General features: G+C 40.4%; 1 protein-coding gene across 1 annotated transcript in view; it reads left to right on the top strand.

Annotated features, from left to right (window-relative positions):
- The window catches only part of LOC130833957 (signal-regulatory protein beta-1-like), a 45,181-nt gene that overhangs the window by 24,987 nt on the left and 6,495 nt on the right, over positions 1-13,699 (top strand). The window contains exon 2 of the mRNA XM_057704076.1: positions 9,888-10,244. Within this exon, the coding sequence (XP_057560059.1) occupies positions 9,888-10,244 (357 nt within the window). The remainder of the gene's footprint in view (positions 1-9,887; positions 10,245-13,699) is intronic.

Below are 13,699 nucleotides of genomic sequence, written 5' to 3'. Positions count from 1 at the left end.
TCTATTCACTTCCATTGGTCTATATATCTTTCCTAATGTCAGTACCACACTATTTTGATTATCCTAGCTTTGTACTAAGGTTTTAAATCTGGAAATGTGAGTCAATGATTTATATGCTTCTTTTTCAATGTTGTTTGTTGATCTGAGGTTCCTTGAGATTTCATATGAAATTTAGAATGGGATATTATATTTCTGCAAAAAATGTCTTCGGGATTATAGTAGGAATTGTATTGATAGCTGTAGTTTCTTTAGGTAAATTGACATTTTAATGATATTAAATCTCAGAATCCATAACAACAGGATTTTTTTTCATTTATGTGTTCTTTAATTTCTTTCAGCAATGTTTTTTACTTTTGATGCACAAGTCTTTCATTTCCATGATTAAATTTACTCCTAAGTATTTTATACTTTTTGTAGCTATTAAAAATGAAATTGCTAGCTTAACTTCCTTTTTGGATTGTTTATCATTAGTGTATAGAAAAGTAACTGATTTTTGTGTATTGACTTTATATCTCATAAATTTGCTGAATTTATTTATTAGCTCTAACACTTTTTAATGTTGGAATCTTTAGAATTGCTACATAAAAAATCATGCCAGGTACAAACTAGATAGTTTTACTTCTTCTATTCCAATTTGAATGCCTTCTATATATATTTTTCTGCCTAATTGCTTTTGTTGGAACTTCCAGTATTGTGTTGACTAGAAGTGGCAAAAGTGGGCATCCTTGTTCTCTTTCCGATCTTAGGGGGAAAAGCTTTCAGAATTTCACTGTCAAGTAGGCTGTTAGCTGTGGGTTTTTCATATATGACTTCATTTATTGGGCAATTTTCCATCTGTTCTAGTTTATTGATTATTTTTATCACGGAAAAATTTGACTTTTGTTAAATGCTTGTTCTGCGTCAGATGAGATGATCTCTTTTTTCTCTTTATCTTATAAAGTGGTAAAATGCATTGTTTGATTTTCATATATGAACCATTTTTTACAATAAATCCCAGTTGGTCATGGTGCATAATTCTTTTAATATGCTATTGAATTGGTTTTGATAACATTTTGTTGATGATTGTTGCATCAGTATTCCTAAAAGATATAGGTCTCTATTTTCTTGTTATGCCTTTGTCTGGCTTTGGTATCAGGTTAATGCCAAGAATGAGTTTTAATAGGACTCTGAAAAAGTTAAGAAGTCTTTCTTTCTCCTCAATTTGTTGGAAGAGTTTGAGGAGGAATAATGTTCATTTTCTTTAAAAGTCTGGAAGAATTCACCAGTGAAGACAAGTGGAGCACCGACGTCCGGCGCTCAGCGCTACCTTAATTTTCCGAGAGTGGTGCCTTACCCTGTTTCTTCTGATGTGGTCTTCCAATCAGTGCGTGTACCATATACCTGTTATTCATCAGCCATTGTAGGTGGCTATATCTGTTACATCATCATAAGAAGTTTAAGCTTTGTGCTCTGACAAACTGTGTTTTATTGAAGGGGCATTAATAGGATGAAAACAGAAAAATAATTTTTTTCAACGAATTGTAAATTATAAGAAAATAATTGGTTTATGTACAACCATTTAAATAATTCCCTAGTTCATTTTTGCTGTGAAATGCACTGAAAAATCTCAAAATGAGTTATAGTTCATGTGTTGGGAAGATTAAAAAATAATAAAAGTAGAGAACAATGATGCCTTTGTCTGTTTCATGAATGGAGAGAAATAGAAAGTTTACATTTAGTGGAGTTATTGCCCTGTTCACTTGAGAAGGACATTGATTTTAAGTCCTTACCTTCAGGAATCTCTTAGGGAGGTAAGGCACTAAATTTAATAATAATTTTTTTAATTAAAATGTTTTAATTTTACTACTTTTAAATAAACTGAAAATAGAGAACAATATAAAATGAAAAAAAAAAAAGTCTGGAAGAATTCACCAGTGAAGACAAGTGGTCCTGGGCCTTTCTTTGTTGGGAGGTTTTTGAATATTGATTAATCTCATTGCTAGGTATAGGTCTACTCTGATTTTCTACGTTTTCATAAGTCAACCTTTATGTTATTTCTAGGAATTTGTCCATTTTATCTAGGTTATCCATTTTTTTTTGGTGTTAAATCATTTGTAGTTCTCTTTTATAATCCCTTTTATTTCCATAAAATTATTAGTATGTTCTTTTATTTCCGATTTTAGTTATTTGGGTCTTCTTTCTCTCTCTTTCTCTTTTTTTAGTCAATCTAGCTAAAGTTTTGTCACTTACGTTAATCTTTCTGAAGAACCACTCTTGGTTTTGTTGATTTTCTCTTTTGTTTTTCTATTCACATTTTATTTTTCTCTGCATTAATCTTGACTATTTCCTTCTTTTGCTCTGTTTGGATTTTGGGTTTACTTTGCTCTTCTTCCTCTAGTTTCTTATGGTGTAAAGTTACTGATTTGTGATCATTTCTTTTCTTAAATGTCTGCATTTTCAGCCATAAATTTCTCTTTAGGGCTTTCTGTGCATCTCACATGTTTTGGTATGATGTGTTTATGTTTTCATTTGTCTCCAGGCATTTTCTAATTTCCCTTGTGATTTCTTCTTTTACCTATTGATTTTTAAAAGAGAATGTTTTTTATTTTCTATGAATTTGTTTATATTTTATTTCTTTTTGTGTCATTGATCTAGTTTAATTTTACACACTGCTTGACCAGTGGGCTGCTTGAATAGCTCTTCTTCAGCTTCCAATAACTTGCCTCATCATTCAGCCTGTGTGACAATGACACATACATAGATTTTTATTATGGCAACTGATTTCTGTAACTGTCAGGGCAGATGTGTGTGGTAGACAGAATTTAGCCCCCAACATAGGAGGAGCAATCAAGATTGTGGAGAGTAGGATGTAGAGCTTATCTCCTCCCACAAATATATCAAAAATACATCTACATGTGGAATGATTCTTACAAAATATCTACTGCTGACAGAAGACTTCAGACTTCTGAAAGGGCAAGAGAATCTCCATGTAACTAGGTAAGACAAAAGAAAAAAAAAAAAAAAGAAAGTGAGAAAGGAATCTGGATGGGACTTGCACCCCTGGGAGGGAGCTGTGAAATAGAATAGGTTCCTGCACCCTGGGAAGTCCCCTCACTGGTGGGGAGATCAGCTGGGACAGATGTGGAGCTTCAGAGTCTCAGAGGAGAACATAGTAACCAGTTTGCAGCAGCTAGAATAAAGAGAGACCTATGCAGATAGCGCCACTTCCTGCACTTCCCAGCCTGAGTTGTTTGTCTGCTGGTGCAGGCAGGTGCTGAGTTTGACACTCAGGATTCAGAAATCTGACCCTGGGAGAAGACTGGGATGGACTGCACAGAAACAGCTTAAAGGGGCTGAAACCTGGTGCAACCACACCTGAGGGTGTATGCGGAGTAAGCCTGGCCTGCCTTAGAGGTCAGGAACCATTGTTTGCAGGGTGCATGAGGGGAAGAGTGGGGCCTGTTATTGTAGCCTTTTCCCCTGCGTTCATGCTGAGGCTGCAGGAGCTCCAGGAGCTATCACCAGTCACCACCGCTGCCGCCACCCCCTTGCTTTGGGAGTGATTGTGAGCCCCTGCTCTGCCTCCCCTCCGCTTCAGAAGCAGTCACAGGAACAGATGTGAGCTGCCCACTCCCCACACTCCGGACTTCAGGGGTGGTCATGACCACTGCTGCCACCCTTACAAACTCCAGGAGTGATCTCGAGCCCGCCTCCACTCCCATTGTGTGCTCCGGGCATGCCTATGAGCCACCACAGACACCAAGACCCCAGGACTAGGCACCAACCACCTCATCTACGCAACCCCCCATCAAGGGAATAATGGTTGGCACATGCTGAGGAAAGAGGTGACAGGCATTCGTACTAAAAGCAGCCCTCGCACCAAAATATTAAACCCATACAAGTTACACGGGGACACTTTCATGTATAAACAGTATTGCAGGACCACAGTAGATAATTGCTTCTCCTAAACTCACAGAATAAGAGAAATATAAGTAAAATGAGGCAGTAGAGGTACCACTCTCAGTTAAAAGATAAGGGCGTTCTCCTGAAAAAAAAAATGATACAGATCTCTTTAATCTAATAGACACCAATTTCAAAAAGGGGATAATGAAAATACTGAAGGAATTAAGAAAGACTATCAGCAGAAATGCAGAACACTAAAAAGGAACTGGAAACTATAAAAAGGAACCAAGAAAAAGTAGAAAACTCATTTGCTGAGACAAAAACTGAATTGAAGGCAATGAGTAGCAGAATGAATAATGCAGACGAATGAATAAGTGATCTGGAAGATAGAATAATGGAAATCACCCAAGCAAGACAGCAGACAGAAAGTCCAATGGAAAAAAAAGTGAAGGCAATATAAGAGACCTATGGGATAACATAAAGCAGACATCAATCTACGCACAACAGGGATTCCAGAAGGGGCAGAAAGAGAAAAGGGGATCGAAAATGGATTTGATGGAATTATGGCTGAAGATTTCCCAAACCTAAAGAAGGAAACAGATATTCAGGTACAAGAAGCACAGAGGGCCCCAAACAAGGTAAACCCAACACTGCCTACATCAAGATACATTATAATATAAATGGCAAAATTAAAGATAAAGAGAGGATTCTAAAGACAGCAAGAGAAAATAAAGTGTTAATTACAAGAGAATCCCCCGATGCTATCAGCTGATCTCTCTACAGAAAAGTTGCAGGCTAGAAGACAGTGGCAAGATATATTCAAAGTCCTGAAAGGGAAAAATCTTCACCCTAGGATACTCTACCCAGCAAGATTATCATTTAGCATAGCAGGAGAGACAAAGAATTTCTTAGACAAGCAAAAACTAAAAGAATACAGCAATACCAAACCTATCCTAAAGCAAATACTGAAAAGTCTTCTCTAAATAGAAAAAAAAATAAGAATATATAGGAATGAGAAAATCACACCTGGAAAGCAAATCCTAAATAAGCTAGTACACAGATTAAAAAAAAAATCAAAAAATTTCCATGAAAGTGACTATAAGTAAAATGAATAGCAAAAATATGAAGATGCAGATGTAAAAGAGGACATCAAAATCATAAAGTGTGGGAAAGGAGGGTAAGAAAATGTACATTTAAAAATTTTCTAGAATATTTTTCTATATGACCACCAGTCTAAGGCAAGTAGATATAGGAGGAATTAACATACTTGAACAACAGGGTAGCCACAAATTAAAAACACACAACAGATTCACAAAAAGCAAAAAGAAGAGAATGTAAGCTTAATAGAAAAGGAAATCATCAATTCACAAAAGGAAAAACAAAATGAAAAAGAAAGGGACAAAGAAGAAATACAAAATCAATGGGAAAACAAAGCTTAAAATGGCAATAAATACATATCTATCAATAATTAGCTTGAATATCAATAGAATGAATGCTCCAATAAAATGATCCCCAGTGGCAAATTGGATAAAAAAACAGAAGCCTACAATACACTGCTTACAAGAGACCCACTTTAGGGCAAAGACACACATAGATTGAAAGTTAGGGGTGGAAAATGATATTTCATGCAAATGGAAATGACAAGAAAACAGAGGTTGCAGTCCTCATATCAGACAAAATGGACTTTAAAAGACTGATAAAAGAATAATAAAAGAATCAATTCAAGAAGAGGGTTTTACACTTGTCAACATACATGCACCTAATATAGGTGCACCCAGATACATAAAACCAGTACTAACAGACATGAGGGGAGAAATTTATGGAAATTCAATAATTGTAGAAGACTTTACCACCCTACTCACATCAGTGGAAAGATCTAGACAGAAAATCAATAAGGCAACAGAGATCCTAAATGATACAAAAGAACTGTTAGGCTTAATTGCAAGTTTCAGGACATTATATCCAAAAAAGAAAAAGAAAAAGAAAAAAGAAAAGAAAACGAAACAAAACCAGAATACACACTCTTTTCAAGTGCACATGGAACCTCTACAAGTGACCACATATTGTGACACAAAACAAGTCCCAAGAAATTTAAGAGTATAGAAATGATCTTAAGCATCTTTTCTGATCACAATGGCAAGAAACTAGAAATCAACCACAGACATAGAAATGAGAAAAAAAATTACATTAAGACAAAACAACATGCCACTAAAAAACCAATGGGTCAAAGAGGAAATTAAAAAATACCTTGAGACAAATGACAATGAAAACACAACCATGCAAAATCTATGGCATGCAGGAAATAAAAGTTCTTAGAGGGAAGTTAACAGCGATACAGGACATCACCAAAAAAACAAGAAAGATCTCAAGTAAACGCCCTAACCTACCACCTAAAAGAACTAGAAAAAGAAACCTAAAGTCAGCAGAAGGAAGGAAATATTAAAGATCAGAGAGGAAATAAGTACAATAGAGATTTAAAAATAACAAAAATACAATAAAACCAAGATCTGTTTCTTTGAAAGAGTAAACAAGATTGACAAACCTCTGTCCAGGCTCACCAAGAAGAAAAGAGAGAACCCAAATAAACAAAATAAGAAATGAAAAAGGAGACAAAACAACCAATACCACAGAAATACAAAAATCCATAAGGGAATACTATGAACAATTATATGCTAACACATTCGACAACCTAAAAGAAATGGACAAGTTTCTAGAAACATACAGCCCACAAAAATTGAACTAAGAAGAAATAGATAATAAATATTTGAATAGACCAATCACTGGAGTGGAAATAGAATCTGTAATTTAAAAACTCCCTACAAACAAAAGTCCAGGACCAGATGGCTTCACAGGTAAATTCTACCACACATACAAAGAAGAACTTACACTGATCCTTCACAAACTCTTCCAAAAAATTGAAGAGGAAGGAACACTCCCAAAGACATTCTATGAGGCCTCCATCACCCTGATACCAAAACCAAACAAAGATACCACCCAAAAAGAAAATTACAAGCCAATACCTTTGATGAATATAGATGCAAAAATTCTCAACAAAGTATTAGCAAACTGAATCCAACAACACATAAAGAAATCATACACCATGAGCAAGTGGGATTCATCCCAAGTTCAACAGGAGGACTCAACATACACAAATCAATCAATGTGATACACCATATCAACAAAAGGAAGATGAAAACAACCTGATCATCTCAATAGGTGAAGAAAAAGCATTTGACAGAATTCAGCAACCGAACAGGATAAACTAAGCAGGAGGCATAACCCTCCCAGACTTCAGACAATACTACAAAGCTACAGTAATCAATACAACATGGTATTGGCACAAAAACAGACATACGTGTCAATGGAACAGAATAGAGAGCCCAGCAATAAACCCATACACCTATGGTCAATGAATCTTTGACAAAGGAGGCAAGAATATACAATGGGAAAAAGACAGTCTCTTCAGCAAGCTGGTGTTAGGAAAGTTGGACTGTCACATGTAAATTAATGAAGTTAGAACACACCCCCTCACCATACACAAAAATAAACTCAATCTGGCCTAACGACTTAAATAAAAGACATGACACCATAAATCTCCTAGAAGAGATCATAGGCAAAATATTCTCAGACATTAATTGTAGCAATGTTTTCTTAGGTCAGTCTCCCAAGGCAATAGAAATTAAAACAAAAATAAATAAATGGGACCTAATTAAACTTATAAACTTTTGCAGAGCAAAAGAAACCATAAAATATGAAAACACAATGTAGAGAATGGGAGAAGATATTTGCAAATTATGTGACCAATAAGGGCTTAATTTCCAAAATATACAAACAGCTCATACAACTCAATAACAACAACAACAAAACCCACAACCCAATAGAAAAATGGGCAGAAGACGTAAGTAGACATTTCTACAAAGAAGAAATACAAATAGCCAATAGGCACATGAAAAGATGCTTGCTAATTATTAGAGAAGTGCAAATCAAAACTAAAATGAGGTACCACCTCACTCACCTCACCTCATCTCACTCTGGTCAGAATGGCCATCCTTAAAAGCTCCAGATAACAAATGCTGGAGAGGATGTGGAGAACAGGGAACTCTCCTACACTGTTAGTGGGAAGGTAAGTTGGTAAAACTACTATGGAAAACAGTATGGAGGTTCCTCAGAAAGATAAAAACAGAATTACCATATGATCCAGCAATCCTACTCCTGGGCATATATCCAGACAAAACTCTTATTCTAAAAGATACATGCACTCCTATGTTCATAGCAGCACTGTTCACAATAGCCAAGACAAGGAAACAACCTAAAAGTCCATTGACATATGAATGGATAAAGAATGTGGTACATATACACAATGGAATACTACTCAGCCATAAAAAAGAACATAATAATGCCATTTGCAGCAACATGATACAACTAGAGATTATCACACTAAGTCAGAAAGAAAAAGATAAATACCATATGATATCACTTATATGTGGAATCTAAAAGATGACACAGGGAATTCCTTGGTGGTGCAGTGGTTAGGACTGCAGGCTTCCACTGCAGGTGGGTTTGATCCTTGATCAGGGAACTAGGATCCCACAAGCTGCACCATGTGGCCAAAAAGAAAAGAAAAAAAAAGATGACACAAATGAACCTATCTATGAAATAGTAACAGACTCAGGGACATAGAGAACAAACTTGTGGTTGCCGAGGGGGAGAATGTAGGGGAAATACAATCTATAATAGGTGGAATAGATAAACAACAAGGTCCTACTATATAGCACAGAGAATTATATTCAGTAGCCTATGATAAACCATAATGGACAAGAACATAATAAAAAAATGTATATTGTGTGTATAACTGAGTCAATTTTTGTATAGCAGAAATTAATACAACATTGCAAATCAACAATACTTCTATATAAAAAGTTATAAATCAAGTAAGCAAAAAAATAAAGAAAATAGCCCCCAAAGAAATCCATGTCCTAATACTCACCTGTGAATATTTTACTTTACATGACAAAAGAGATTTTGTAAAAGTGATAAGTTAAGACTCTTGCTATGGGGAGAATATCTTAGATTATCAGTGTGGGCCTAATATAATTTTTTAAGAAGGAGGCAGGAAAGCCAAACTTAGAAAAGCACAAGTGACAATGGAATCAACATTGGAGTCATAAGAAGAAGGAAACCACGTGAAAAGGAGAGTAGACAGTCTCAAGAATTTGGAGAAGCAATGATCAGAGCCTCCAGGAGAAATGTAGTCCAACTGACTCCTTCATTTTAGTCCAGTAATACCATTTCTGGTTCTTTGACATCCAGAATTATTAGATAATAAAACTGTCATTTTAAGCCACAAAATTTTTGATAATTCATTACAGCAGCCTTAGGTAACTAATATAACATGACTATGTCACTGGAAAAATCCTAGGGACTTGAAACAATGTTTTACTTTCTTCTTAAACTCAATGTTTATTGTGTGTTGGGAACTCTGCACGTCACTGTCACTCATGTACCCAGGTTGCTGAAGCCGACCCCATCACGCGTATCTGGATCTCTGGGGAAGAGGGACGTTGATCCATAAAAGTTCTTGCAGTTACATGAATGACCTACAAAATACATCTGTCAGTTCTCCTCACAACTCAGTGTCTAAAAAATGCATGTGGTCCCACCTAATGCACAGGCCAGAAGTGCAACAGTCTGAGGCCACAAAGTGAAGAGTCAGAAGTATTTGGTGAAACATGGCACTTCCAGAGAGCGCTCAAGTACTCAAATCCATTCTCTGTCACATCATTTAACCTCTCTGAGCCTCAGTTCCTCTCTTGCTTTAGAGGTTGTATTAGGGTCTTATGTTACAGGCTCACTGTGCAGATTACCTGGAATGGACATGCAATGGGCTGAGTTCAAGGCTGGCTCACGGTGCACTCAGTCACTGAAAGCTGTTGTTGATAAATTCTTGAGAAAACCTACAGGATCACATAAGGATGAATAAATAACTGCATTGTGTTTCCCTCCAGGAGTGGCAGGTGAGGATGAGCTGCAGGTGATTCAGCCTGAGAGGTCAGTGTCAGTTGCAGCAGGAGAGACGGCCACGCTGCGTTGCACCATTGCCTCCCTGCTCCCCGTGGGGCCCGTCGCGTGGTTCAGGGGAACTGGGCCAGGACGGGAGTTAATCTACAGTCTAAAAGGAGGCCCCTTCCCCCGAGCAGCAATTGTTTCAGATACTACAAGGAGAAACAACACGGACTTTTCCATCCGCATCAGTAGCATCACCCCAGCAGACACTGGTGTCTACTACTGTGTGAAATTCAAGAAAGGAGACCCTAACGACACGGAGGTTAAGTCTGGACCAGGCACTCACCTCACTGTGAGTGGTGAGTATGGCCTGTGTGTCCTTTGTCCCCTGGTCTCTGACAACAAGGGAATAAGAATTCCCTCCACTCTTTGAGCAAAAAAAAAACAAAAAACCAATCAGGTGCAGCAGTGGGTGCTTATATCATGATCTGGACATGATCTGATGTCACTCCCTTCTAGAGATCAGGGAAGTTGAGGACTGTGGGGGTCATGCTATTTGCTGAAGGGCCCATGGCTCTTAAATAGGTGGAAAAGTCTAGAAAGCAGTCTGCCCGGCTCCTCATCCCTTGTCTTTTCAATCCCATCCAGCCCTTTGGCTCTAGGGATGAGGGAGCTGAAAGTCTGAGTGCCTTGCCCTGTCACAGGCCCGACCTCACCTCCTGCTTCCAGAGAGTGCTCCCCTCAATGTGGCTGAGTCTTCGCTTTATTCAGCACCTATTGAGCACTTAGTGTGTGCCAGGTCCTGTTCCAGATGCTGTAAAAGCAGCAGTGAACAAAGCAGACAAGGGCTCTTCTCCCACGAAGCTTATGTTCTTGTCCCTTCCAAAGAGGAGAAATCCATCCAGGCAGGGAGGGAAGAATGGGTTTCTTTATTTCCTCTTCAGAACCATCACCCTGAGAAGAAATTCCTAGAGGCATAGGGTTCAGCATATACTGTGATGGCCCTGCTTGGAGGCGATGCCTAGAGTTTGGGTGTTTCCTGGGCATCTGTTGAGAAAACCCTCCAGTGATTCAGGGACTGACTCACAGTCCCTGGAGACTCCTAGCAGAGCTGTGTCATCTCAGAGTGTCCCTCCCCAGGGAAGAGGTCCTCCATGTGGGTGACTTAGGGGCAGCCCCACTGAGGTAGCAAAGGTTCATTTAGAGTTTTCTGACAAAGACTGTGGATCCTCTTACTAACTCCTGAATCCTGGGCTGTCAGCACCGGAAGGATCTTTAGACACCATCCTCCCAATCCCCCATGTACAGATGGGGGCCTGAGGCCAAGAGGTGACAGGGGCCCAGAGCACAGTCCCGTGGTCAGTGAGTGAGGGGATCCTTCCAGAACCAAGTCTGATTCCAGGCCAAGCTCCTTCTTGCACCAGCATTGGAACTGGTTTCATGGAAGAGCCTGGCACATAGAAGCTGCAAATTAAAACTCCTTGAAATAACCATTGAGCAGACTCTTTTCGTTGCTTTCCCAAAGGTTCAGACTGCTCCTTGCATTCAGACCCTGAGTCCCGAGGTGGCTGGAAACCTCTCCCTACTTTCAGCTGCGTGAAACCAAATCCCTCATTCCATATCAGCACCTAGAGCTGCCCAGTGATCAACAGCTACTTAACACTCAGCATATGGAGACAGCATTGTTTATCTTAGAGTCTTCTGTTGATGCATACTAAGTTGTTCCCTACCTTGGGCTATGAAACAGCGCTGCAGTGAATAAACTTTCCATGTGTCCCTCTACTCACAGGGGAAATACCCACTGGAAGTGGCATTGCTAGATCAGAGAGTATGTGTATTTTATTTGTGCGATCATATTGCCAAATTTCCCTCCTCGTCATGGTAGCAATGAATCTCCCTAAACCTCCAGACATCAGCAGCAAAGGTAGGTTTATCTTGATTTTGCAAATAATACTAAACTTCCCAGATGTGGGAATCACAGGTAATAAGTGGCTCCACCGCCACTCAGACCTGCTGCCTCCCTGGAGGCTGCTCACCCTCTTCCCCAGGCCGCCTGCCCTGATGATTCCCTGGAGGAGAAAGGAGGGAGGGGAGGGGCCAGGGAGCAGCAGCCTGTCGGATGCTGAATCTTCCTCATGGCGTTCACTCCTTATAACCAGGGCTCTGAGGGAGGGGATCATCTGTTGTCCTTTTCAGATGAGGACACTGAGGCTCAGAGAGGGGACCTGATTTGTGAGCCGGTAGGGGAGCCAAGATTGAACCCCAAGTACTTTGACTCATAGTCCTGCTCTCTGCAATGCCTGAGGTGCTGGTCAACGTGTGGGGAAACCTCCAGCCCTGTCCTCTTAAAATTTTATATTGTTCTTTTCTTTAGCAAAAAGCATTTCTAAAAGTCCCATGAAGCAGGCAAGTCTCGCTTTACAACAGATCAGACACTGCAGTGTCTCCTGATGTGCTGAATGTTGCGAAGAGACAGGGCTCAGCACACATAAAAGCATCAGGAGTGTTTCTCCCCCTTGTGGTGATGTGGACCCTTCACTGTGGGGGCAGCTCTGAGAAGGGTAGTGTGGACAGAGCGGAGAGGGGCCACTGCAATCCCCGCAGCAGGTGCTCGCCCATTCCTGGCTCTGCAGACTGAGGATGAGGAGCGGGAGGTGTTCCCTAGAGGGTGCTGGAGGCCCCGTGTGAGCAAGTGTTATACTCTTGTCTCAGGTGTCAGGAGCCCATGTCTTCCCCTTATGGCTACAGCATCCCCAGGCCTGGGCACTTGGAATCCCCTCTTCCCTGTAGTTGCTTGAAATCAAGAATCTCAGAGGGAAAGGGGAGGCTGGTGGTCAGTGAAGGTGGAACTCTTCTTCTTCTGTTGCCCTTGCTGGAGCCCATATTCTCACCTGTAGAAAGAGGATAAACATACATCCTTTGCAGGGTGTCCTGAAGGTACAATGGCCTGGTGACAGGACAGCCCCTCAGTGAGCAATGGTGTTGACCTCCCAGGCTGTGTAGTCTTGGGCAAGTCTCACTTGCTTCTAGTCCTCAGTTTCCCTGTCTGTGAAATGGTGGTAATCATGCTAACTTTCAGGGGTCTGTGATGACTGGAGAGGGTCTAGGAAGCCCTGAATATGGTGAGTTAAGGTGTCACTGAGCTCCGTGCACAGAGTTTGAGAGCCTGGGCCGAGCCCCCTGCCTGGGCCTCCATCCCAGCTCTGCCCTGTCCCGACTCTGGGACCTCTGAGGTGTCCCTCCTTACATTTGGGCTTGGTGTCCTCATCTGTCATTGACAGCACCCCCCTCATAGAGCAGCTGCAGGGACTGAATGGGGGACACATGTCAAGAGTTTAGGGCAGAGCCTGGCACATTGTACATGTTCCACCAACATGAGCTCTGATGTGCCAGAGACAGAGGATGTCATATGGGTCACTATCCCTCCACGACTAAGTATAACTCGTGTCGGAGTTGGGCTGTGTGCCTTTCAACCTCGACTGCTCGTTGGAATCACTTGGGAGATGGTGAAAAGATCCCTGGACCCTGGCTCCACCCTAGAAATTCTGATTGAATTGGGTAGACATGGGCCTGGGCACCTGTGTGTTTTAGCTCCTGCAGAGGATGCTGGCAGAGGAAGCTTGAGCTACGTGTTCTGTGAGGTCAGAGAGAAAGGTATGGTTTTTCCCTGACAAAGGTGGTTTCCCCTTGGTGCCTGGCTGGGTGAACAGTTCTTCAGGTTGTAGGTGCTTTAAAATAGCCTGCGATGGTGACAGCTTTTGGGGGACCAAGCGAAAAATGAAGGTGAGACTCATAATTTGGTGTTTCTACTGCT

This window comes from Hippopotamus amphibius, chromosome 12, assembly GCF_030028045.1.
Source record: "Hippopotamus amphibius kiboko isolate mHipAmp2 chromosome 12, mHipAmp2.hap2, whole genome shotgun sequence".
NCBI classification, from domain to species: Eukaryota; Metazoa; Chordata; class Mammalia; order Artiodactyla; family Hippopotamidae; genus Hippopotamus; species Hippopotamus amphibius.
The sequence above is the reverse complement of the archived record's forward strand: the minus strand, read 5'-3'. Positions and strand labels throughout refer to the sequence as shown.